General features: G+C 37.1%; 1 protein-coding gene across 1 annotated transcript; it reads left to right on the forward strand.

Moving 5' to 3' along the window:
- Positions 1 to 27768, forward strand: GTPBP10 (GTP binding protein 10). The gene is made up of 10 exons (XM_052639019.1): positions 1 to 49; positions 3056 to 3249; positions 7014 to 7105; positions 7761 to 7905; positions 15712 to 15785; positions 18708 to 18760; positions 21214 to 21321; positions 21845 to 21922; positions 23950 to 24073; positions 27351 to 27768. The coding sequence occupies exons 1-10, from the start codon at positions 17 to 19 to the stop codon at positions 27611 to 27613; spliced, it is 1164 nt and encodes a 387-aa protein (XP_052494979.1). The 5' UTR covers positions 1 to 16; the 3' UTR covers positions 27614 to 27768.

The following is a 27768-nucleotide window of genomic DNA, read 5'->3' on the forward strand; positions in this document are numbered from 1 at the left end:
CTCGCCCTTCGCAGGCATGGTGCGCTGCAGTTGCGTGTTGTTCAGAAAGGTCCGTGACTAGTACCCCCTCAGCCTGATGTGCGAGGTCAGGTGCCTCTAACCCCACCTGAGGGTGCAGGTTTTTCGCTTTCCTCCTTCCCCACGTGTTTCTTCCTGGGGGCCTCTTTCTTGCTTTTTTTCTTAGTCCTTTTCGCCTCTGGAGAACTCGGGTTTGGCCTGTAATAAGAAGGGCGTGATCACCGATCTTTGTTAGGAAGGTTGTTTGGAACAGGGTTTGAGATTTTTCAGGGGATAGTGTGCACGTGAGATGGAGGGCTGGGATACTTGCTTGCCATTTAGGCACGCGATATGGTATAGGTGGAGTGTAGGTTTGACGTTTGACTCAAATACATATTTTCCTTCTTATAAGTAGTAATATCCATAATTTGCTTTTACATATTTTTTCTCTGAATGCATTGTTATTAATAACTTTCTAAAGACGATTTTTATCGGTAAACGAAAATAGGTAACTGACTTGCCGTCTTGCGAGAAGTGCAGTGTGGGTTTCAGAATCGTTTTTGTAAACAATTCGCAGTTGCTTTCTGATTTAAAAACCACTATAAGATCCTTACTAGCAATGTTTTTTGAAACCTACTGGCAACATAGTTTGATCATTATTACTAAGGACGAGATTGGGATATTCCTTTTAAGTTTGGGTTCTAAATCTTTGATAAATCTAGAGCAGTAAAAAATGTCACATATTGTAAGGAACTTTAAAAACAAGAGTTTTATTTTTGTCGGAGGAAAGGCGTGGTCAGTGAAGTTTTACTTTTTTCAGCTATTTTCCAGAAAATAGGTGGTCAGAAGGAGACTTGTGAAGCATAGTAATTGGGCATATAAGGTAACTAACTAATCCTTAAGCAAAAAAAAAAAAAAAAGGACGACTACATTTTTTGCTGGTTATATTATTAAAGGCTACTTGTGTAATTACTGCCATAGCAGTCACTGCCAGTCCATGTTTTGCAACGGAAATCTGCATCTTCATTTACCTGTGATGCATTTCTGATCTAGTCCTACTGAACCAAAGAGTAAGTTCTTAAGCTCTCAGAGAAAAATGTTCTGGCTCTCTCTTAAGTTGTTTTTATATATTCCTTCCATCCTTACTATACTGTTTCATGACCATATTTCCATACTCAAATGAAAACCTGTTCTTTGAAACTTTGCTGTGTAACTTTCACTGCGATCTCAAGTCTAGACTGAGACTTACCAGTATCACCAAAGGAGCTTTTGATAAATGTGCTGGTTTACCCTAGTCTCATCCCCTTCTCCAAAGTATATCAGAATAGTCAGTGAAGTGTATGTATTTTTGAAAAAAGTCCCCAGATGTTTTTGATACTTTATATACTAAATGACTAAAAGATGGGACGATTATGAATTTAAGAAATTACTCTGTAAGGAATTTTGATAGTCCAGGTGGCTAAGACACAGGATCTGACCAGTAGGAAGTTCTTGATTTAGTGAGGGAGACAGAAGTAAACCCTAGATGCAGTGGAGGATTTCTAGAGGCCAAATGGCAACCTACTCCAATATTCTTGCCTATTGAATCCCATGGAGAGAGGAACCTGGTGGGCTGTATGACTGCACAATGTGTATATATATATATATGTATGTATATAATAATATATATATAATTAAAATTAGTGCCCAGCTAAGCCAGTGGTAAATATTAAGTTGAGAAATTAAGAAATACATAAGAAAATAGGACATTTGGATGGGTTTATGATAGAAAAGAAAAAATGACATTGTAAATAGATGAAACAGCATGAGCAGAATGTCATGGAGAAGTGACAGTACGTTTTGTAGTATAAAGTAAAGAGGAGGCTATAGGAGGGGTTGAGTGAATGGAAATGAAACTGGAAGGGTAGGTTAAGAGCTTTGACTGTAGCACGGAGAACTTTAGACTTCATTTTGTAAACAGAAAACCATAAATGATTTTTGAGTAAGGGAGAAATATGTTTAGAGATCAGATCAATTTTCAGAAAAGTAGCTCTGGCCGTGAGACAGAATATGTGTTGAGGAAGGAATGACTGGATGCTGAAAGACCAGTTAGGAGCTAATGTGAATGGTCAAGATACTAGAGCATGTAGTTGTTCCATAAAGGATAAATAGTAGAGCTTCAGGGAGACAGGTGTAAAGATTCCCATATGTAGCCTTAATGAGTAGAGAAGCTTTAGTTTTATTATTTGAGAAAACATTGGAGGAACAGAATTTACCTAGGGAAAAGTTTGATTTTCAGTCACATGAAAGGTGACTGTTATCCTTTCAATACCTAAGATATATATTTGAGGGATTTCAAGTATAAGATACAGATCTTGTTTCAGTTGCTTTAGACTATTAAGCTTACATCTGGTGGAGATGTCCAACTCATTGAAATAGAGAATATCTCACCTGGGTGATAGTTACTGAGAAAGTACAGGGGAGAAGGTATTGAAAAGTGGGCCAATGTCAGACCTTCTGGTTAGGGAGGACAACAATTGATAATGAAAAACATAGAGTTAATATGGGAAAGTGAGATCAGACAGGAGGTAGACTAAGCAAAAACAGTAAATGTGGCATACAGAAAAACCTTTTATATTTTTAGGAGTTTTAGTGGCATCAAAGAACTAGAAAGGAGTTCAAACTTGGTAAGCATTTATGGTATCAGTTCAGTTCAGTTCAGTCACATCCAACCCGTTGCAACGCTGTGGACTGCAGCACGCCAGGCCTCACTGTCCATCATCAACTCCTGGAATTTATTCAGACTCATGTCCGTCGAGTTGGTGATGCCATCCAACCGTCTCATACTCTGTCGTCCCCTTCTCCTGCCTTCGGTCTTCTCAGCATAAGGGTCTTTTCAAATGAGTCAGTTCTTCACATTAGATGGCCAAAGTATTGGAGCTTCAGCTTCAGCATCAGTCCTTCCAATGAATATTCAGGACTGATTTCCTTTAGGATGGACTGGTTGGATCTCCTTGTAGTCCAAGAGACTCTCAAGAGTTTAGTACACAAGTGTTCTTTTTTTCTCTTTCTTTATTAGTATGGAAACTTCATTGATAACCTGAGACTCTTCACCAAGGGAGGAAGTGGTGGAATGGGCTACCCTCGTTTAGGTGGAGAAGGTGGAAAAGGTGGTGACGTCTGGGTTGTAGCCCATAACAAAATGACTTTAAAACAACTTAAGGATAAATATCCTCAGAAACGTTTTGTGGCTGGAGAAGGAGCAAACAGTCGGTAAGTATTTACTGAATGACATTGATTTTATGAAATTAATTCTTCCCAGAAGAAGAAAAAGTTAAAGATTTATTTGGAATTTAAGTAAATAATAGCCTGAAATTGTACCTGAGCAAAAATCTACAATTTTTGTCTCTAGTTAAGATAAACTAGACACCCTCAGTCGTGTACGACTCTTTGCGACCCCATGGACTGTAGCCTACCAGGTTTCTCCATCCATGGGATTTTCCAGGCAAGGATACTGGAGTGGGTTGCCATTTCCTTCTCCAGGGGATCTTCCTGACCCAGGAATCAAACCCAGGTCTCCTGCATTGCAGACAGATGCTTTACCCTCTGAGCCACCAGGAAAGCCCAGTTAAGATGAAAGATAAGTATTAAGGTGGTTCTGAAATTTTTAAACTTTTGTCCTTTTCTTCCAACGTTTATATTCTTTCACGCTTCCGTTATAGAAACAGAAAATGATCCTAATCTCCACTGTTTTCTTCTGAGATTATCTTTGAAAATCTTTTTAGTAAACTCTCTAGAATGTTAACTGGCTACTCCACCTGACTGCAATGCTTAAGATTTAGAGACTGTTTGCTGCTATGTCTCTTGAATGTTTTCCTTTTGTCTCTGTTTTGATTTTCTCTCTGTGAAAGCAAGATCTTGCCTTTGTTTTTTGTTATTGTCTGTTATTTTCTGTGGGACATATTATGTTGGCCTTAAAAATATGAGGATATTTTCTTTCATTGTAAAGAAAATGAAGAAAAAAATTCTTAAACCTTCCATCAAAATGCAGACTATGCATTTTTCCTCAGGCCTGTATAATTCTGTTGTTATTCTTTAGAAAGTGTTTGTACAAAGTTTAGGCTTTCTGTTCCTTTTTTGTTTTCCCTTCCCAAGCAAATGTTTGGGTATATGTATATATTTTTAAAAAAATAATTTTATTTATTTATTTGTGGCTATGCTGGGCCTTGGTTGCTGCTTGGGCTTTTCTCTAGTTGCAGTGAGTGGGGGCTACTGTCTAGTTGAGGTGCACGGGCTTCTCATTGCAGTTGCTTGCCTTGTTGCAGAGCACGGGCTCCGGAACGCGTGGACTTGGTAGTTGTGGTTTCCAGGCTCTAGAGCACAGGTTAGGTAGTTGTGGAGCCTGGGCTCAGTTGCTCCGTGGCATGGGGAATCTTCCTGGACTGAGGATTGGACCCATGTCTCCTACATTGGCAGGCAGGTTCTTTACCAGGGAAGCCCCTGTTTGGGTACATTTATTTATCACAATTGTAGATGATGGAATGTGGCACTTGCTTGGGGGATGGGTGTAAGCAAAGGATAAGAGCCCATACACAAGCTAAACAGCCTGCGACACAGAGTGAGGAACTTCCCGGCGCAACCACAACAGCAAATATTCCTGCCACAAATATCCAGCAGTCATCTACTTGTAAAGAAATCCTTGGAGAAACCACTTAAATTTGAGCACTTTTATCCTATGAATAGTCTTTATAGGGCAAATTTTGAGGTCCCTATATTAGAATTTAGTAATCAGTTTAAAGAGTGTTGTTTTGCTATTTTGATGTTACAGGTGGGAAATAACCTGCAGTTTACATCCTAAAGTAAAATTTTTCACCATTTTATAATTTCTTTTGAAAAGTAAGGTTGCTATAATTCCAAACTTACTCTGTTTAGATCAGTGGTGAGCTAAAGATGGTGTATAACATTAAATATTAAGAAAGATTTTAAAAGGACATTTACTGTGCTTGTGTGTTGCAATTTTTAGAATGTAAAGGCTTAAATCTAAAAGATTAGTAAGAGCCAGCTGGGTGAAGGGGAGGAAGAAGCATTACACGAAAGCTAACAACATGAACAATGTGAAAAACCTAAGAGATAGAAGACAAATACCAATTAAAGACACTAAAAGAAGGCCAGTGTGGCTGGTATGCAGAAAACACAGAATGTAGTGGAAGATGAGACTAGAAAGATTCAGAGCTTTATCATTTCTAAAATCCTGTGGTATTCTCCAGATTGTCTCCTGTCTTCAGTCTCAGTCACCACCTCCAATCCATTTTTTATCCAATTATCTCTCGAGTGCTTTTCCTATAGCATCAAATTTATTAATGTGACTTGCCTATTTAAAATCCTTCAGTGTCCCCCATCACTCCAAGATAATATTCAAACTCTTTAACATAGCATATCAGGCTCTTTGTGATCTGGCCTACAGTGTCTTCCACCCCACTTCTACTATGCTTTTGCTCAAAATAACCTTTTTCACCAAATACCTAGTTCCCTTCTAATTGTGTGTGTGTGTGTGTATTTTTTTTTCTTTCACTTTCCTGCCTTGATTATCTGGCAAAAATCTTCCTCCCCTTCCAAGTCTTGATTCAAGCACCACTTCCAAAATGTTGGTAGCTGAGTAAGATTTTAATTGCAGATATCTAATAATGTCTACTGAAAGGCTGCTTTTGTTCATCATGAAATCTAATCTCATCTTTCAAAGTCATTCATTTTTGTCAATCCAATTCAATCAGCTAATGTTACTTGAGTATCTACTTTGTGTCAGTAACTATACTAGATGTCTAGGATAAAATGATTATCTAAACTGTTGTGTTCCCTGCTGCCTTAGAACCTAACTAACAGTAGTCTAGTACGAGAGCAAACATTTATCAAATAAATGAACAATAGAAAATTATCACTGTGACAAGTGTTACGATTGAGAGCCTGCACATGAATATGGGTATGGCAATTCGGATCTAATCAGGGAAATTAGGAATAAATAGATTTTTTAAAAGGTCAGGTACTTATAATTCTTGTAACCAGAAATAACCATTATCAACCTTTTCATGACTTTTCTAAGACTTTTCTGTGTCTTTATGCAAATGTAATTAACTGTATATAATATTTGGGGATATAAAAACAGGACAAAATTTAATAACCTTCTCTTTTAACTTTTTTTCCCGTCCCAGAAAATTGTTAAGAATGCCTGAATAGTCTGATAGTATTGGAAATAACATAAATTACTTTGTCATTCACCTATTTAACTGTTGATTTTTTTTTGTACTGTTACTATCACAATGCAATACATGTCTTTGTGCATATAATAGTTTACATGGTTGTTCACTTTTTTAGGATAAATTCCTAGAAGTGGAATTACTAGTTAGAAGTTTGTACCACTTTATCCTCTCTTGAGCAGTTTAAGAATAGCCACATGAGCCTCCTGTAATTAAAGTACTCTTATTTGAGGGGAATTTTTTAAAAATACCTTGTTATTCAATGGATTTCTCATGTTTGTGTTGTTGCAATGATCTCTTTCTTTCAAATATACAATATTTTAGTTTATTATCAATTAAAATGACTTTTGGTACTTAGCTTGGTAACTTAGTGGCTCAGACAGTAAAAGCGTCTGTCTGCAATGCAGGAGACCCGGGTTCAATCCCTGGGCTGGGAAAATCCCCTGGAGAAGGAAATGGCACCCACTCCAGTATTCTTGCCTAGAAAATCCCACAGACTGAGGAGCTTGGTAGGCTACTGTCCATGGGGTCGAAAAGAGTCAGACACGACTGAGCCACTTCACTTTCACTTTTGGTAACTTAAATCATCACTTAATATTTTCATTGAGATATAGCAGCCTAAAATGCAAATAAATATTTTATTTTTTCTTCATTATTTGACCACTTAACATCTGTGTTAGAAGAACTGGTTGCTAATCTTCTTTGTATACCATTAAATTTGCTTGAAGCATGAACCATTTATCTGGCAGGTTTTCTTTATGTTAATTTAACTTTATTTTTTTGTAGAGTTAGTGCACTGAAAGGCTCCAAAGGAAAAGACTGTGAAATTCCTGTACCTGTGGGTGTTTCAGTAACTGATGAAAATGGTAAAATTATAGGTGAGTGTACTATAGCTTCTTATATTGTGGATGAAGATGCTGTGCTCTGCTTAGTTGTGTCCAGCTCTTTGCAACCCCATAGACTGTAGCCTGCCAGGCTCCTCTGTCCATGGAATTTCCCAGGTAAAATACTGGAGTGGGTTGCCATTTCATTCTCCAGGGGATCTTCCCCACCCAGGGATCTAACCCAAGTCTCTTACATCTCCTGCACTGGCAAGCTGATCCTTTATCATTGCACCATCTGGGAAACCCATAAAATTGTGAGAAATGTGCACATTTTCAAGAATTGAGAGCTGTAAGGAATAGCATCTCTTGAGTTTCAGGATTTTTTTTCTAAAACCTTAAGTATTTTAGTTGCTAGTTTGTAAAACAGCTTTTATATATAAAAGTTGTTCAGAATTAGCCACTAGATTTAAAATTATTTTGAAGACAAGAATATTTAGTTGGTTTTGAAAAAAATAACTAGCTTTTTTCTATCCACTAGCAAAGATGTTTTTCCAGGGTCAGACTTTTAATAGAAACTTGATTCTGTTATTAAGTGCTTTAGATTTGTAAATTAGACTTTCCTGGCTTCTGTTTCTGAAAGAAGAGTGCCATTAGTGATTAGCTACATTTATTAACCTTTGTGTTAAATATCTTCATCTCTCTTTTTAAGGAGAACTCAATAAAGAGAAAGACAGAATTTTGGTAGCTGAAGGAGGTCTTGGTGGTAAATTACTTACAAATTTCTTACCATTGAAAGGCCAGAAGCGAGTAATTCACCTTGATCTAAAACTTATAGCTGATATTGGCCTGGTGGGGTAAGTATCATTCGTGTTTTTATTTTTATACTTTACGAGAGATAGTTTATGAATAGGAAATAAATATAAATGGTAATGTGGGGGCTGCATTATTTCTTATTTGTGGAATTTGTGTGTTGTGTGTGTACCTTAAGAATATGCTGCTAAATGTAGTAGTTTTCATGTTGCCAACATAGAGAGTTTCATAGTTACTCTTCATTTGTCAAGTTCAGTTCTGTTGAGTTGCTCAGTTGTGTCCGACTCTTCGCCACCCCATGGACTGCAGCACACCAGGCCTCCTTGTCTATCACCAGCTCCTGGAGTTTACTCATACTCACATCCATTGAGTTGGTGATGCCATCCAACCAACTCATCCTCTATCGTCCCCTTCTCCTCCCGCCTTCAATCTTTCCCAGCATCGGGGTCTTTTCAAATGAGTCAGTTCTTCGCATCAGGTGGCCAAAGTATTGGAGTTTCAGTTTCAGCATCAGTCCTTCCAATGAACATTGAGGACTGATTTCCTTTAGGGTGGACTGGTTGGATCTCCCTGCTGTCCAAGGGATTCTCAAGAGTCTTCTCCAACACCACAGTTCAAAAGCATCAATTCTTCTGTACTCAGCTCTCCTTATAGTCCAACTCTCACATCCATACATGACTACTGGAAAAACCATAGCCTTGACTAGAAGGACCTTTGTTGGCAAAATAATGTCTCTGCTTTTTAATATGCTATCTAGGTTGGTCATAACTTCCAAGAAGTAAGCATCTTTTAATTTCATGGCTGCAGGCACCATCTGCAGTGATTTTGGAGCCCCCAAAAATAAAGTCTGTCACTGTTTCCCCATCTATTTGCCATGAAGTGATGGGACCAGTTGCTATGATCTTAGTTTTCTGAATGTTGAGCCTTAAGCCAACTTTTTCACTCTCCTCTTCCACTTTCATCTTTCACTTTCATCAAGAGGCTCTTTAGCTCCTCTTCACTTTCTGCCATAAGGGTGGTGTCATCTGCATATCTGAGGTTATTGATATTTCTCCTGGCAATCTTGATTCCAGCTCATGCTGCATCCAGCCCAGCGTTTCTCATGATGTACTCTGCATATAAGTTAAATAAGCCGGTGACAATACACAGCCTTGACATACTCCTTTTCCTATTAGGAACCAGTCTGTTGTTCCATGTCCAGCTCTCACTGTTGCTTCCTGACCTGCATACAGATTTCTCAAGAGGCAGGTCAGGTGATCTGGTATTCCTATCTCTTTCAGAATTTTCCAGTTTCTTGTGATCCACAGAGTCAAAGGCTTTGGCATAGTCAATAAAGCAGAAATAGATGGTTTTTTTGGAACTCTCTTGCTTTCTCCATGATCCAGCGGATATTGGCAATTTGATCTCCAGTTCCTCTGCCCTTTCTAAAACCAGCTTGAACATCTGGAAGTTCACAGTTCACTGAAGTATTGCTGAAGCCTGTGTTGGAGAATTTTGACCATTACTAGCATGTGAGATGAGTGCAATTGTGTGGTAGTTTGAGCATTCTTTGGCATTGCCTTTCTTTGGGATTGGAATGAAAACTGACCTTTTCCAGCCCTGTGGCCACTGCTGAGTTTTCCAAACTTGCTGGCATATTGAGTGCAGCACTTTCACAGTATCATCTTTTAGGATTTGAATTAGCTCAACTGGAATTCCATCACCTCCACTAGCTTTCTTCATAGTGATGCTTCCTAAGGCCCACTTGACTTCACATTCCAGGATGTCTGGCTCTAGGTGAGCGATCACACCATCGTGATTATCTGGGTCATGAAGATCGTTTTTGTATAGTTCCTCTGTATTCTTGCCACCTCTTTTTAATATCTTCTGCTTCTGTTAGGTCCATACCATTTCTATCCTTTATTGTGGGCATCTTTGCATGAAATGCTCCCTTGATATCTTCTTGAAGAGATCTGTAGTCTTTTCCATTCTATTGTTTTGCTCTATTTCTTTGCACTGATCACTGAGGAGGGCTTTCTTATCTCTCCTTGTTGTTCTTTGGAACTCTAAGTTCAAATGGGTGTATCTTTACTTTTCTCCTGTGCTTTTCACTTCTCTTCTTTTCACAGCTATTTGTAAGGCCTCCTCAGACAACCATTTTACCTTTTTTGCATTTCTTTTTCTTGGGGATGGTCTTGATCACTGTCTCATGTACAAGTTCATCAGGCACTCTGTCAGATCTAGTCCCTTAAATCTGTTTCTCACTTCCACTGTATAATCTAAGGGATCTGATCTAGGTCATACCTGAATGGTCTAGTGGTTTCCCCTACTTTCTTCAATTTAAGTCTGAATTTGGCAATAAGGAGTTCATGATCTGAACCACAGTCAGCTCCCGGTTTTGTTTTTGCTGACTGTAGAGCTTCTCCACATTTGACTGCAAAGAATATAATCAGTCTGATTTCAGTATTGACCATCTGGTGATTTCCATGTATAGAGTCTTCACTTATGTTGTTGGAAGAGGGTGTTTGCTATGACCAGTGTCTTCTCTTGGGAAAACTCTATCAACTATGCCCAGCTTCATTCTGTACTCCAAGGCCAAATTTGCCTGTTACTCCAGGTGTTTCCTTGGCTTCCTACATTTGCATTCCAGTCCCTTATAATGAAAAGGACATCTTTTTTGGATGTTGGCTCTAGAAGGTCTTGCATGTCTTCATAGAACCGTTCAGCTTCTTCAGTATTACTGGTTGGGGCATAGACTTGGATTACTGTGATATTGAATGGTTTGCTTTGGAAATGAATAGAGATCATTCTGTTGTTTTTGAGATTGCATCCAGGTACTTCAGTCCAGACTCTTGTTTACTATGATGGCTACTCCATTTCTTTGAAGGGATTCTTGCCCACAGTGGTAGATATAATGGTCATCTGAGTTAAATTCACCCATTCCAGTCCATTTTAGTTTGCTGATTCCTAAAATGTCGACGTTCACTCTTGCCATCTCCTGTTTGACCACTTCCAATTAACCTTGATTCATGGAACTAACATTCCAGGTTCCTACGCAGTATTTCTCTTTACAACATCAGACCTTGCTTCCACCACCAGTCACGTCCACAACTGGTTGTAGTTTTTGCTTTGACTCCATCTCTTCATTCTTTCTGGAGTTATTTCTCCACTAATCTCCAGTAAAGTCGTTCAATCATGTTCGACTCTTTGCCACCCTGTGGACTGTAGTCTGCCAGGCTCCTCAGTCAATGGAATTTTCCAGGCAAGAGTACTGAAGTTGGTTGCCATTTCCTTCTCCAGGTGATCTTCCCGAACCAGGGATTGAACCTGGGTGTCCTGCATGGCAGGCAAATGCTTTACCAAGCCCCTGAGGGGCTTCCCAGGTGGTGCTAGTGGTAAAGAACCTGCCTGCCAATGCAGGAGACAAAAGAGACACGGGTTTGATCCCTGGGTTGGGAAGATCCCGTGGAGAAGGAAATGGCAACCCACTCCAGTATTCTTGCCTGGATAATCCCATGGACAGAGGAGCCTGGCAGGCTGTAGTGCAAGGGGTCACAAAGAGTCAGACACGACTGAAGTGACTTAGCACTAGCACTAATTTCCAGTAGTATATTGGGCACCTACCGACCTGGGGAGTTCATCTTTCAGTGTCCTATATTTTTGCAGAAAAATCAATCAAATGTAGTAGTATAAGAGGATAAAAGAATGTTACCGGATATTAGTAATAAAATTAGAAAGCCAAACAAACCACATCTTAAATAGAATATAGAAAGAAAGAAAGAGTAGGGGGAAAATAACTAAGATACTCTTACAAGTTTTAATAGAGGTATTGAAGTATCATCAATCAGATGGCTAAAGACTGGTACAGATGATCTCAGCCATTAGCTTTACACACTGTTGAGCACCATGTTGGGCCTTGTAATGACCATTCCTCTGTCCTTCACTCTCTGTTTAGGAACTGTCCATTCTCAATACTGCAGACCTTACAGTGTTGTTCTCTTTCACCAGCCTCCACCTTCATCAAACAGTGCTATTTAGCTGTAGGGTTTGCAGTGATGCCACCAACTGGAGGGAGATAGATAGCAGGGTAGAAGGTAGATAAAGGAAGGGAAATGTTCAGCTTTGCGTGTCTCCTCTCCCTCTGTCTTCCCCTCCCAAGCTCCACTGCAGCATTCCACAACAGTCAGATGGAAGGTCTAAGGAAAAGGGAGCAGAAACTGCTGCTCTGCTCCAACTGCCACTTCCATTCCTTGCCTTCCCATAATTTCTCACCTCTTTTCATCTTCCGCTTCTCACATCTCACTGCTGCTTTATCACGCTCTTCACTCTGAACTCCTCACCTCTTTCCATGCCTGTCTAAATCTTACCAGCAGGGGCTTAGAGTTCACAGAGGCCTCATACCTGTTGAAGTTGTAACAGAGAAAGATGAGATCTTGGCATTAAAGCTTGCTATTCACATTTAATTTTTTCAATACAACATAGTTAAGAGGGTAATGGGTCCTAGGTTCTGTAATACTATTGGGATGGGCAAAAAGTTTGTTTGGGTTTTTCCATAAGATGTTATGTTGCGAAAGAACTTTTTGGCCACCCCAGTATATATTTTTTAGGAACTTTATGGACTGGATAGGATTTTGTGGATAAGACTGAGAATCCAGCCATTCACTTTCTCATTTTCTGGAAAAATACGTTTCAGTTTCCATAGAGATACCCTTATAGCCTAATAAGAACATACCAAGGTTGAGTAGTGAATATAAGTGGGGTGGTGATGGGAGACTCAAGTGAGACTGTGTTAGAATCTCAAATCTTCTGAAGGCCAGCTAGATGGTCTTGAATACAATATCTCTAAACCTTTGTTTTCTCTTTAATAGAGGATGGCAATAGTCCTGCCTTAAAAATGTTTTTGCTGAGAAAGATTGCATTTGCAGCATAACAGATGTCTTGGATTTATGAATGCTCAATGAGTGAATGGTAGCTGCTGTCATTATCATCATCATATATTGTCAACTTAATAGAGACCACATATAGTGAAATAACTAAGCTTTTCAGAAGTGGACTTCATAGTAGTTAATATCGAGCATCATGATTCTAGAGCACAATGTTTAACATGTATGCTGGTGCTTTTAATTAGGTAACTATTCTTAAAAAGTTACCTAATGTGAATACCAGTATAAGCAGATACCCCTTAATCTTTAAGCCAGCTTCAGGAATGAACTGAGCCTTGAAAGCAAGTTGTCATGTAACCAGTATACTTGTACTGCTGTGGTTAAATCTGATCTTTGCATGGGTTGGACTTCAGCCTGTAAAATCTTCTTTAGGTAACTTTCATGAAAAATCTGCTATTGGTTCTTCAATCATTAGCTTCCTTTTTCTTCTTATATTTTGATCTCTTTGGAAATAGTTGCATTTTTCTGTGCTTAATAGTGTTATGAAAATTTGAGGATGTTAGAAATAAGCAAGTCCAGCTAGTGATAGTCATGGCAAAAATGATTGCAGTTGCTTTTCAAAAAGTTACAAGAGCCTGGGTATAATAGAATATAAGAAAATACTGTTTTGCCAGGGGAAATTAGTCAAGCAATCTCATGTAATTTTATTCTAAATTATTGTAGAAATATTTTAATAAGGAAGATTGTTTAAAGAACTTCATTAACAGCTTAAATTTTTTAGTAGAATTTCAAGTTAATATTCATAAAATATTACACTGTTATTCCAAATGAAAATTTTGTGGTTTTGAGAAAGAGAGCCTGTACTAAGAGAAATTTAAAAGATACATGATCATGATTTGAATGAAAACTGTGAAGACAGGGATAACATTTTTCCTGTTGATTGCTGTATTTCTCATGCCTAGTATATTGCCTGACCAAAGTCAATGCTCAGTATTTGTTGGATGATTTTTTAAACTGAAATACACTTGACATATAACATTAGTTTCAGGTGTACAGTATAATGATTTGGTATTTGTATATGTTGATCACCACCGTGGTAAGTCTAGTTAGCATCTGTAACCATGTGTAGTTAAAAAAGTTTTTTTCTTGTGATAAGAATTTTTAAAATTTACTCTCTTAGCAACTTTCAAATAGTACTGATTATTAACTATAATCACCATGCTGTACGTTATATCTCCATGACTTATTTATTTTACAACTGGATTTTTTTTTCGGCTGTGCCACACAGCTTGCAGGATCATAATTCCCCAACCAGGGGCTGAACCCGAGCCCTTGGCATTGAAAAGCACAGAGTTCTAACCACGGGGTGGTTAGACCCGTGGTTAACCAAGGAATTCCCTACAATTGGATGCTTTACTTTTTCACCCGCCTTTACCCATCTTACACCCTCCTCCCCCTACACACATTTTTCTGTATGCTTTCATCCGTCAATGGAAACCTTAGATTGCATTCACATCTTGGTTATTGTAAATAGTGCTGCAGTGAACCTAGGGGTGCGTATATCTTTTCAAGTTAGTGTTTTGGGAATTTTTTTTGATAAATATCCAGAAGTGAAGTTGCTGGATCATGTGGTAGTTCTATTTTTAAATTTTTAAGGAACCTCCATACTGTTTTTCATAGTGGCTGTACAATTTACATTCCCATTGGTTGAATTAATTTAATGAAAATATCTGAATGATTTTAGGAAATTACCTTTTAAGTGGCTCCCATTCTTAGTACTTTCTTTCATGCATTGGGGGCTTTTCTTGAGGGATATTTAGCTATAAAATAAAAACCTTTAAAATAGCCAGATATTTTAATGTAATACTTCCTTATTTAGAAATTTACCTCAAGGAATAAAGGTATATGTAAAGGTTCAAGGATATTCACATCAGTGTTTAAATTCTTTTTTTAAAAAAAAGTTTGACAAGAAATTAGTGCTCATTTAGTGCAGAAAGAAAGTTAGTACAAAAAAAACCAAATTAGTGCAGAAAGAAAAAAAGAGATGTCTGTTAGTTGCACCACTTAATGTTAAGGTGACTTAATGTTGCTGTATGTCTTTCTAGCTGTATGCACATTTTTTGCAATGTTATTTGTAACAGTAAAAAAATTTGAGACCACCTAAATGCTTAATAATAAGAAATTAGGTAAGTAAATTACAGTGTACCCTTAAAATGCATTCACCTTATATGATTTAGTTTAAAAAGAGGGCCAACCAACTATAAGTAGCCTTTTAGTGAAAAAAGGAATCAAAGCTGAATCTAATCAGATATCTTCCAATTTGTAGGAATATGTTAAAGGGTATCATGTGTGTCAGCAGAAAAGATAGACTGGAAAAGAAACTACAGGACAAATGACCAGTTTCTTTAAAAATAAAATTGCAAAGGGGAGACAAGTTTGAAAGGGAGCCTGTACTAAGAGAAATTTAAAAGATATCAACTAGTTGTAATACCCAGATTTTATTTAGGTTTTTATTTAAATAAACCAACTTTTAAAAAGTTATTAAGAATGTATTAATATGTGTTGAAGCTAGATGATAGCTAAATCAGGTTCATTACTTTGCTAGTGAAATGTTCATATGAAATGGTTTTTTTTAAAAAATCCACAAAATAATATAAGAAATATTTTGTCAATGTTGGCTAGAGATAGTGAGTTGCAGGTGTTTTTATTAATTTCTTTTTGTTTTTCTAGAAGTTTCTTTTGTTCTACATTTTTTTTAACATTACTTGATTTTCAATAGTGAAACATCTTCAGTGTTCACCATAAATTTACCTTTTTATAAGTATATTTTGTTCCTCAAGTTTTTCAAGATTATAAATTTATATTCTGCTTTTAATTCCAGCAATATTCAAGAAGTCTGTTTTATGAAATGTTAGGAATTCAGAGATAAGTATTAAAAATGCTGTTATTTGTTGTGATATGTTAATATGAATTTATTTTCTTTTTCAGATTCCCAAATGCTGGAAAATCCTCCTTGCTAAGTAAGATTTCTCATGCGAAACCTGCAATTGCAGATTATGCATGTAAGTACAATTTTTTTAGTGTGTGGAGGTATATTTTAAAGACTAATTTTTCTTTCAGTATGAATAAAATATAACTTTGTTTGAAAATTCCTGGCAGACAGAATATATGGATTTCCCATTAATCTTTGAAACCTCTATAGCTCTCAGCAAAGTTCCTAGTGCTTAGATACTTTGTCGCATTTATTTCTCTGTTGCATAATCATTTGTTTGGTTTAGTTATTATTTTATGAGTCCCTACCCTTTATCAAACACTGTGATAAATGCTAGGAAGGCAGAGATCAGTTCTTTTATTCATTAAGCAAGTATTTATTTCCAGGAACTACAGTAAGTTCTGGAGTTATAAAGATTGGTAAACAGAAGTGAATACAGTTACTAAAGAATATAAGAGGGTATAATACAGTTTTTTCAAAGAGTGTAGGTGACTGCTTTAGATTTCTTTGTGGAAGTGTAATGGTGGGGCTGAGATATGAACAGTAAATATAAGTTAATTGGCGACAGACAATGGAGATCAGAGTCTTTTTAGTCAAAGGAAATGGTGTGTACACAAAGGCTTCATGGTGGCAGGGCGTAGATTTGTTTGTCTAAAGAACATGTTATAAGGGGATGAAGGAATCAAGCTGAGGCTAGAGATGCAGGTGGAGATCTACGATATAGGCCATATAGGCTGTATTTGATCTTTATAGCTTTAGAAGAGGTTATAGCTTTTTAACAAAGGATAAAAGTGACTAATTTGCTTTTCAAAAATATCTCTTTGCATATAATGTACAAAATGGATTAATGTGGGACATAAGTAGATCTGGAAAGAACTTAGTAGAACTAGCTATTGCAGTAGCAGATAAGGAATAATGGAAGCTTAGACTAAAAGAAGTGAATGAATGGGCTTCCTGGGTGACTCAGTTGTAAAGAATTTGCCTGCAATGCACAGGCCTCAGGAGAAGCGGGTTTGATCCCTGTGTCAGGAAGATCTCTTGGAGGCGGGCATGGCAACCCATTCCAGTGTTCTTGCTTGGAGAGTCCCACAGACAGGAGTCTGGTGGACTATAGTCCATAGCATCACAAAGAGTCGGACATGACTAAAGTGACTTAGCAAGCAAGTGAATGAATAGAATAGGATCTCTACCTTCAATAAACAAAATGGCACAGAATGACATTAACATGGGACGTGAAAGTGAAAGTCGCTCAGTCGAGTCCGACTCTTTGCGACCTGATGGACTATATAGTCCATGGAATTTTCCAGGCCAGAATACTGGAGTGGGTATCCTTTCCCTTCTACAAGGGATCTTCCTAACCCAGGGATCGAACCCAGGGCTCCCACTTCACAGGAGGATTCTGTACAGCTGAGCCACAAGGGAAGCCCAAGAATACTGGAGTGGGTAGTCTATCCCTTCTCCAGTAGATCTTCCCAACCCAGGAATCAAACCAGGGTCTCCTGCATTGCAGACAGATTCTTTTAACAACTGAGCTATCAGGGAAACTATTGAAAATAAAATGGAAAACAAAATCAAAATTCTAGGGCTAGACTCTGATAAAGTAGAGTTAATTTTGTACTAACTGCTATAAATCTCTTGGCCAGTATTTATTGTTAGAAAATAGAGGATCTTTGAGAAGGAAAGAAGAAAAGCAGAAAGTCATAGAAGGAGGCTAGTGTTGGATTGATGAAGTTTGAGGATAACTGGACATGGAACAACAGACTGGTTCCAAATAGGAAAAGGAGTACGTCAAGGCTGTGTATTATCACCCTGCTTATTTAATGCAGAGTACATCATGAGAAACGCTGGGCTGGAAGAAGCTCAAGCTGGAATCAAGATTACTGGGAGAAATATCAATAACCACAGATATGCAGATGACACCACCCTTATGGAAGAAAGTGAAGAGGAACTAAAAAGCCTCTTGATTGAAAGTGAAAGAGTGAAAAAGTTTGCTTAAAGCTCAACATTCAGAAAACTAAGATCATGGCATCTGGTCCCATCACTTCTTGGGAAATATATGGGGAAACAGTGTCAGACTTTATTTTTTGGGGCTCCAAAATCACTGCAGATGGTGACTGCAGCCATGAAATTAAAAGACGCTTACTCCTTGGAAGGAAAGTTATGACCAACCTAGATAGCATATTCAAAAGCAGAGACATTACTTTGCCCACAAAGATCCATGTAGTCAAGGCTATGGTTTTTCCAGTGGTCATGTATGGATGTGAGAGTTGGACTGTGAAAAAAGCTGAGCGCTGAAGAATGATGCTTTTGAACTGTGGTGTTGGAGAAGACTCTTGAGAGTCCCTTGGACTGCAAGGAGATCCAACCAGTCCATCCTAAAGGAGATCAGTCCTGGGTGTTCATTGGAAGGACTGATGCTAAAGCTGAAACTCCAATACTTTGGCCACCTCATGTGAAGAGTTGACTCATTGGAAAAGACTCTGATGCTGGGAGGGATTGAGGGCAGGAGGAGAAGGGGAGGATGTCGAGGATGAGATGGTTGGATGGCATCACCAACTTGATGACATGAGTTTGAATGAACTCCGGGAGTTGGTGATGGACAGGGAGGCCTGACGTGCTGTGATTCATGGGGTCGTAAAGAGACAGACACGACTGAGCAACTGAACTGAACTGAATGAGAAAGGACTAATAGATTTCACATGTAGCCCAAATGATAGAAACCTAAATTCTGCCCCCTGCCCTCAACACCTTTGCCTCGCTCTTTAAGTTTGAGAGGGACTTTGAGGCCCACTAATTCTGTGCTTTTGCAGATTATAAAAATCTATATTTGTCCTTTTCCAAAATAATTATACCTTTAATTTCAACTAATGAGAACACAATCTAAATTAGGTTGTTCACAGAAAGGAAATATTATTTATTTTATACATAACACTAGGATAGTTTTGAGAGTACAATGCTTTATTCTAGACTTAATTTACTTTTTTTTTTTTAGTTACAACAATAAAGCCTGAACTTGGAAAAATTATGTATAGTGATTTCAAACAGGTGGGTATTTTTTCTTTAACTTTTATTCTTTTAAAAATATTTATTTATTTGTTTGGCTGCTCTGGCATCCTTAGTTGCAGAATATGGGGTTTAGTTCCCCTGACCAAGGATTGAACCTGGGCCCCTTGCATTGGGAGCACAGAGCCTTAATCAGTGGACCACCAGAGAAGTCCTGTAGGTGGCTATTTTTAAAATAAGACTCCTGGTTAGAAATGAAAGTACTTGCCTTATTGCTTAGATTTTATAACATTTGACAGTTTCTGTGGTGTTGGAAAAAGTAGCAGGATCTTTTTTTTGGTAATTGAAATCATGATCAGATCAATTCTGCTGAGCACTATCAGAGTAAAATATATAAGAATAATTCTTCCAAAGTTTGGATACAGTGTGTAATTATAACATTGATTGTATCTTAGTCTCCTTGATGTGTTCTCATTGCAATTCCATATTTTATTGCCATACTTGATTATTGATTTTCATTTCCTAAAAACATATTCTAAAGTTGATAAATGTAATTTTATCCCACTTTACTGTTTAAAAAAACTTTTTTAAATTGGGATTTTGGTCTTAGCTAGCTATTAAAATTTATTTTTCCTTGATAAGGAAGAACTATAGGGACTTCTTTGGTGGTCCAGTGGTTAAGACTTCGCCTTCCAGTGCAGAGGGTGCCGGTTCGATCCCTGGTCACAGAGCTAATATCCCACATGCCTCATGGCCAAGAAACTAAACATAAAACAGAAGCAATGTTGTAGCAAACTCAATAAAGACTTTAAAATGGCCCACGTTAAAAAAAAAATTTTTTTTTAAAAAGGAAGAACTATAGTATTTTTTTGCATGATTAGAATAAAAACAAAAAATAAAAATAATAAATATTTAAAAATATGTAATGTATGATCAGCAGTTGCATTCCTTAGTGTTTACCCAGATTAATTGAAAACTTAGGTCCACTCAAAAGCCCACACACAGATGTTTATAGCTGCTTTGTTCATAATTGCCAAAACTTGGAGGCAACCAAGATGTCCTTCAGTAGATGAATGGATAAATAAGCTGTGTACATATTGAAAATTGAATGTCACTCAGCACTAAAAGTAAATAAACAGAGGAACCTCCAGTGCTTATTACTAAGTGAAAGAAGCCAGTCTGTAAAAGCTACATCCTGTATGACTTCAACTATATGATGTTCTGGGAAAAAGGCAAAACTGTAGAAATAGAGAAGATCAGTAGTTACCAAGGATTAGGATGAAAGAAAGGGTGAATAGGCAGCATACAGAGGACTTTTAAGGGCAGTGAAACTATTCTGTATATTGTAATGGTACATACATGTCATAAATTTGTCAAAACCCATGGAATGTATAAAACCTCGATGATGAACCCTAATGTAAAATACGGACTTGAAGTGATGATGTATCAGTGTAGTTTCATATAATCCAATGACATAATTCAAAAGATATCAAAGATGTATATTTATTAATAATAGTGGTATAACAGTAAAAAAATTTTTTTAAGCTTTAACAATTACATAGAATATTAAATAATGAGTAAAATTATAAGTGCAGGATAATATGAATTTAGAAAACATTATTGGTAATTTTTAAGGGAAATCAATAAAAAGACCTCTGAAGAAAATTTCAGGACATGAGACCTCTATATGCACTTTGATTTGTCACATAGCTACAACTTTCTTTAAAACTGAAAATTTTAACCACACAAGCAGTGTATGTAGAGCAGTGTTTTTTATCCCTTATTGTACATCAGAATCATCTGACTAGCTTAAGAACAACAATGATAAATCATGCTTGGGCCCCAGTGATTTGAAACCAAATCCCTGGGGATAGGGCTTGAGGATCTATAGTTTATAGCAATTCCTTAGATGATTATGATATGCGGTGAGGTTTGAAAACCACAAGTGTTGAATAATGGTTAATGACTCTAATAATGGTTAATAGTCCTAAATAGAGTATAGGGACACTGTTTCCTTTACTTTTTAAAAATGGTTAAATCCTGGTAGAATATGAACAGTAAAGGAACAGTGGTACCAAACAACCATTTACGTATAGAATAAAACACTTTACAGTGCTTACATCCTAAGTCAGTGTCTGCTGAATTAATATCCTTGTTTACTTTTAAGAATTTAAAAACTTGAAATTCTTTGAAAAGTTCATATTGAACAGTATAATTTATGGAATTCTAAAGAGAATTTATATTAATAAATGTTAAGCTAAGCCCTAGAATTCTTAGATTGTTAAAGTAAAAATGGGACTTTAATTTCTGATAGCAAAGGATTTTGATTCTTAATACATTTATTTTGTTATCAAAGTATCTTGGGTTTATTAGAGATGCAGTAATTCACTGGTAATCACAAAATAGAAACTTTATAATTGAAATATGAAAATTGTTGGATGTAATTAGATTTGTGTTTTCTTTTTTTATTATTAAACCATTTAATTTTGTATTAGATATCAGTAGCTGATCTTCCTGGTTTAATAGAAGGAGCACATATGAACAAAGGAATGGGCCACAAATTCCTCAAGCATATAGAAAGAACTAAACAACTGCTTTTTGTTGTAAGTCATATGCCTATCAATGTAATGCTTAAAAGAATGTGAGAATCAATGAATTTAGTTTTCCTAGACATTTTTGTAATAACATTTAAAGATAAAGTAGCATATATTAATCCACTAAATCTGTTTAGATAGGAGTCAAATTTATTTATAATATGGGGGTGGAAATGGAAATGGCAACATTTACTGTATCAGATGAAAGTTTGGCCATATTTGTCAGGTTTATTAATTCCTTAGGATTTTCTGTGTACTACTAAATTACACAGCATTACTTTCCTATTTCATGAGATTATCTTTATTAGTATAAGTTGTTTTATCTGTACTAGTTCCTCATTAATGATTGTGATATTATAAGAAAATTACAGTGATCTTAAAATATCAATTTCTCTCATTTCAAATTACTAAATTACCAAAAGAGTATAGATTGAGAAATTATTTATAGCTTGAATGAGTGAAACTTTTCAAAACAGAATTGTATAGCTGTCATTCTTACTAAAGGCAATCTTTTATCCTTTTTTTTTTTCAGGTTGATATTTCTGGATTTCAGCTTTCTTCCCAAACTCATTACAGAACTGCTTTTGAAACCATAATACTGCTTTCAAAAGTAGGTTTTTCTATCTGGTCTAGTATGCAGGGACATAGGACTGTATGAAATAACATATGACAATTAGAATAAATATATCTTATACCTCTACTTTCTAAAACTTTGATGTCAGTTAAAGAATTATCTAAACTTGCTGTCTCCAGTTCCTTAATATTCATCCACTTCTCAAACTGTTGTAATCAATAAAACCTTCCTGGATTCCAAATCCCTATTATATAAATTCTTAGACTGACTCTTGCTTAACTTAATTCCTACTTCTTAGACTATTTCCCAGTCTACTTTTTAGGCACTCTGATACCCAGATAGTTTGGTTGTACTTTAGATTAGCTCCCTATTAGATATCTTTGATTGGATGTCCCATTAACTTCTCAAATTTAATATGTGTAGAACTGAACTTGGGCTTCCCTGGTCGCTTAGTGGTAAAGAATTCACCTGCAAGGCAGGAGACCCAGGTTTGATCCCTGGGTTGGGAAGATCCCCTGGAGGAGGCCATGGTTACCCACTCCAGTATTCTTGTCTGGAGAATCCCATGGGCAGAGGAGCCTGGTTGGGCAACTGTCTGTGGAGTCTCAAAGATTAGGACACAACTAAAGTGGCTGAGCATACACACAGAACTGAACTTTCTTTTCTTTTTTATTTTAAATTCAGAACCTTATTGAATATGTAAGCCAGAAACCTGGGTGATAGTGATTCTGACTTTCTCATCATCTGTATCAAGCCCTGTCAGTTTTATGCCCTAAATTTCTCTGAAATGCAGCTATTTGTCTTCACCTGCACTGTTGTAATCGTCAGCCTCTCTTGCTACCTGGTCTCCCTGCTTCTAGTTTCACTTCTTTTCAAGCCATGTTTTATAGGCAGCTAGAGTGATCTTTGTTAAAGAACCAAGCAGATGTTTGTTCCCTGCTCTGATGGTCCCCCATAGCCATGGGTTAGATTGAAGTCTAACCTGAACATGGTATATGAGGCAAAACTGGGTTCCTACCAAGCATTTATCTCTATTGTTCCTGCACCCTCTCCCACTTCCCCAAGCAACACCCTGTACATTCTCTATCCAGCCATATGATTTCTCTCTAACACAACATGATGTCTTTTACCTTAATGACTTTTATATCCTATTTGCTAGCTACATTTTTGCCTTTTATTGATAATGCTGTGAACATCTGTGTACAGGTTTTTGTGTGGGTATGTTTTCCTTTCTCGGGTATATATATATATATATATAGGGGTGAAATTACTGGATAATAAGGTAAATCTAATATTTTTTGGAACTGCCAAACTATTCTCCAAAGTGACTGCAGCACTGAATTACTTTACAATCTTACTAGCAATGTATGAAGGTTCCAGTTTTTCTACATTAATGTCAACATTCATTATTACCTTTTTTACTTTGACTTTCCTGGTAGGAATGAAGTAGTATTTCATTGTGGTTATGATTTGCATTTCTCTCATGACTAATGGTGTTGAGCATCTTTTTATGTGCTTATTAGCCATTTCTATGTGTTTGGAGAAATGTCTATTCAGATTGGTTGCCCATTTAAACTGGGCTATCTTTTAATTGTTGAGCTGTAAAAGTTTTTTTTTATAATTTAGATTCAAGTCCCTTATTGGTTGTATGATTTGCAAATATTTTGTCCTATTCTTTCAGTTGCCTTTTGAAGTACGGAATTTAAAACTGATGGAGTGCCCTGTGTCTATTCTTTCTTTTATTCCTACTTTTAGTGTCAGATATAAGAAGCCACTACCTAATCCATGGCCGCAAAGATTTACTTCTAAGCATACTTACTTTTTCCAAGAATAATACAGGCATAGGATTAATTGTTCTTAGTTAGTTCTGAATTTTATCTATGTGCTTAATAGAAGTCCAAATATTTGCATTTGTCTCTAGGCACAAAATCACTTACTGATAGCAGAGCTGCGAATGGGCCCTAGAATACCCAGGCCTATAAAGTATAGAAAGACATTACCAATAGGTCATTTATGTAGGTATTTTAATACAGTTATTTGTTTTTTTCTCTTTTGATTTAAAGGAGTTAGAGTTGTACAAAGAGGAACTTCACACAAAACCTGCACTCCTAGCAGTAAATAAAATGGACTTGCCAGATGCACAGAATAAATTCCATGTACTGATGAACCAACTCCAGAATCCTAAAGGTAAACCTGTTCATTCATTGAGTGCCACTTTAATGAATATCTATTTCTGCTTTATTGACTATGCCAAAGCCTTTGACTGTGTGGATACAATAAACTCTGGAATATTCTGAAAGAGATGGGAATACCAGACCACCTGACGTGCCTCTTGAGAAACCTGCATGCAAGTCAGGAAGCAACAGTTAGAACTGGACATGGAACAGCAGACTGGTTCCGAATAGGAAAAGGAGTACGTCAAGGTTATATATCGTCACCCTGCTTATTTAACTTATATGCAGAGTACATCATGAGAAACACTGGGCTGGAAGAAGCACAAGCTGGAATCAAGCTTTCCGGGAGAAATATCAATAACCTCAGATACGCAGATGACACCACCCTTATGGCAGAAAGTGAAGAAGAACTAAAGAGCCTCTTGATGAAAGTGAAAGAAGGGAATGAAAAAGTTTGCTTAAAGCTCAACATTCAGAAAATGAAGATCATGGCATCCGGTCCCATCACTTCATGGCAAATAGGTGGGGAAACAGTGGCTGACTTTATTTTTGGGGGCTCCAAAATCACTGCAGATGGTAATTGCAGCCATGATATTAAAAGACGCTTACTCCTTGGAAGGAAAGTTATGACCAACCTAGATAGCGTAGTCAAAAGCAGAGACATTACTTTGCCAACAAAGGTCCGTCTAGTCAAGGCTATGGTTTTTCCAGTGGTCATGTATGGATGTGAGAGTTGGACTATAAAGAAAGCTGAGTGCTGAAGAATTGATGCTTTTGAACTGTGGTGTTGGAGAAGACGCTTGAGAGTCCCTTGGACTGCAAGGGGATGCGACCAGTCCATCCTAAAGGAGATCAGTCCTGGGTGTTCATTGGAAGGACTGATGTTGAAGCTGAAAGTCCAATACTTTGGACACCTGATGCGAAGAGCTGACTCATTGGAGAAGACCCTGATGCTGGGAAAGATTGAGGGCAGGAGGAGAGGGGGACGACAGAGGATGAGATGGTTGGATGGCATCACCTACTCAATGGACATGAGTTTGGCCAAACTCTGGGAGTTGGTGATGGACAGTGAGGCCTGGCATGCTGCGGTTCACAAGGTCACAAAGAGTCGGACACAACTGAGCAACTGAACTGAACTGAACTAATGAATACCTGCTATTTGCAGAGACTTTAGGTGTACTGTAATCAGTGGGGAAAAAACTGAAACCTGTTCCTCTTAAAAAAAACAAGTGTGTTTGAAGAAAGAACACATACCATATGAAACTTCTAAATGTGATATGGACAATCTGTTATAGGACATAGAAGGGAAGAAAGATTTAATTTGAGCTGAAAAGTTCAGGCATCATCAAGAAGTAAAACTGGGCTCTTAAAGAGTTAATGGGATTTGGATCAGAAGAGGAAAAAGTCAGCATATATTTATGAAGTCTTTTCACTTTTAACTTATTTCACAAGTTCTAGAACTTCATTCCCCTAGTACATTATGAATTTAAAAACTGAGCTAGTAGTGCTAAAGAGATATGTATCTTTGCAGTGCCAGGTCTATAGATCTCTGGAGAGTATCAATCTTCTAAAAAGAACTTGAGTTGTATGTGTGGCACAGAATAAAAGATGCTGTTACTTCTAAAGTATTTGTGTGAAATTGGTCCCTAAATGGACCACTTTGTATAAAGGAATTTAAAGGGATTCTTCATAGTTTTGAATACTGACGTTTGAAGAACAAACTCTACTGTATAGAGATGATGCTTTCATTTTTCTGAGTCTAGTAGAGGACCTTTTGCACAAATGAGAAAAGTAGGATGGAAGGTAAGTGGTTAACATGTTTTTTAAATAGACTTAACCTGTTTTTATCCTTGAGATAAAAATTGAGGAAAATAAATTATAATGTACTAGGACTGACTATCAGACAGCACCAGAAAATTCTCTCTTTTCTTGCAAAAATCCTTATATATATATATTGGGCCTGCCCTTGAGTTAATAAGTTACTTTGAGGGTATAAATGTTCCTCAAAATATTTATAAATAATAAAGTCTTTATTCCTTAATGTCATTTGTTTTATGAGGTCATTAGATCTGTTCATTGGTTGATCTTGCAGAAAAGGGAATTTTCAGAAGAAGTACCACAAGAGGAGGGAAACTCAGGAGTTTGTGGCTATTTTGGCCTATCATAAAAACAATATAGTCATCTCAGTGATAACTTCCAAATTAGCCTCTCTTTTCCTTGAGGGTAAATGAATCCCAGAAACCAAGCTTTGTATTGATTTGGTTGATCTCTTCTAGCCAGCCTTTCCAGGTGATATCAGTGTTGATCCATCCCATCAGTATGCCATCCTCCCTTCTGTTGCCTTGGTAGCAGAGAAGAAGCAAAAGTTATCTAACGGTTATCAGTCCCAGTGGGGTGAAATATTGGATTCATCTAAAATGATCTCTGCTTGAACTGTTTTCAATTTTAGTATGGCTCCTAGTACCAGTGATGATAAGTCTCTAAATTTGGATAGTTAAAGGTCACCTGTGTGCTGAAGCCAACTAGAATATCCCAAGTCACAAATGAATTTATTTTTATAGAAAAGTTCTCTCAGAGAGTCTGTGTTGCCTTACTTTATTGAACGCCCCAAAACAAAACTTGCTGCTTCTGTAAGTAAATCATCTTGTGGGATTTATCTTTTGATTGGAGCATTGTGTGCTCAGTCGTGTCCAGTTCTTTGTAACCCCATGGACCATAATCCACCAGACTCCTCTGTCCATAGAATTTTTCCAGGCAAGAATACTAGAGTAGGTTGCCGTTTCCTACTTCAGGGTGTCTTCCTAACTCAGGGATTGAATCCCTGTCTCCTGTCTCGCCTGCATTGGCAGGCAAATTTATTTTACCATTGCACCATTACCTGGGAACTTATACTTCATTCAGTTTAAAATATAGTCATGTAACAAATATTTACACGACTGAGGAACTTCACTTTCACTTTTCACTTTCATACATTAGAGAAGGAAATGGCAACCCACTCCAGTGTTCTTGCCTGGAGAATCCCAGGGACGGGGGAGCCTGGTGGGCTGCTGTCTATGGGGGTTGCACAGAGTCTGACATGACTGCAGTGTCTTAGCAACAAATATTTACTGAGCACCATTCATGTGCCAAGAACCTTACCATTGTCATTAGTAGAAACCAAAGGTGCTAAGAGCTTATTAGAGAAGGAAAAAAAGAAAAACTAAGTTTTTGGTTTACAAATGAAACCTCTAGCATAGTTTTGACTTACTTTCAAAGACAATGAAAATCAGCTTATATCTGTGTTGTTTCAGAATTTTTGCATTTATTTGAAAAAAACATGATTCCAGAGAAGACTGTGGAATTCCAGCACATCATCCCCATCTCTGCAGTTACTGGAGAAGGAATTGATGAACTAAAGAGCTGTATAAGGAAATCTGTGGATGAACACGCCAACCAGGAAAATGATGCATATCATAAGCAGCAGTTGCTTAACCTACATATTTCCAATACAATATCTTATAGTGAGCCACCATCAAAGAATGCTGTTTCTAGTCCTAGAATGGATATAACTTAAATGTATTAAAGGTGATACCGAAATTGTGTTCATTTGAAAGCTCTTTGACTAACACTTTTTAGAATGTTGGTTACTAAACTGGTGTATATACATCATTCAAGAACCATATTTTTAAAGATGTTTTGTAGTTAACAGATTAACAGATGTTTTATTAA

This window comes from Budorcas taxicolor, chromosome 4, assembly GCF_023091745.1.
Source record: "Budorcas taxicolor isolate Tak-1 chromosome 4, Takin1.1, whole genome shotgun sequence".
Taxonomy (NCBI): Eukaryota; Metazoa; Chordata; class Mammalia; order Artiodactyla; family Bovidae; genus Budorcas; species Budorcas taxicolor.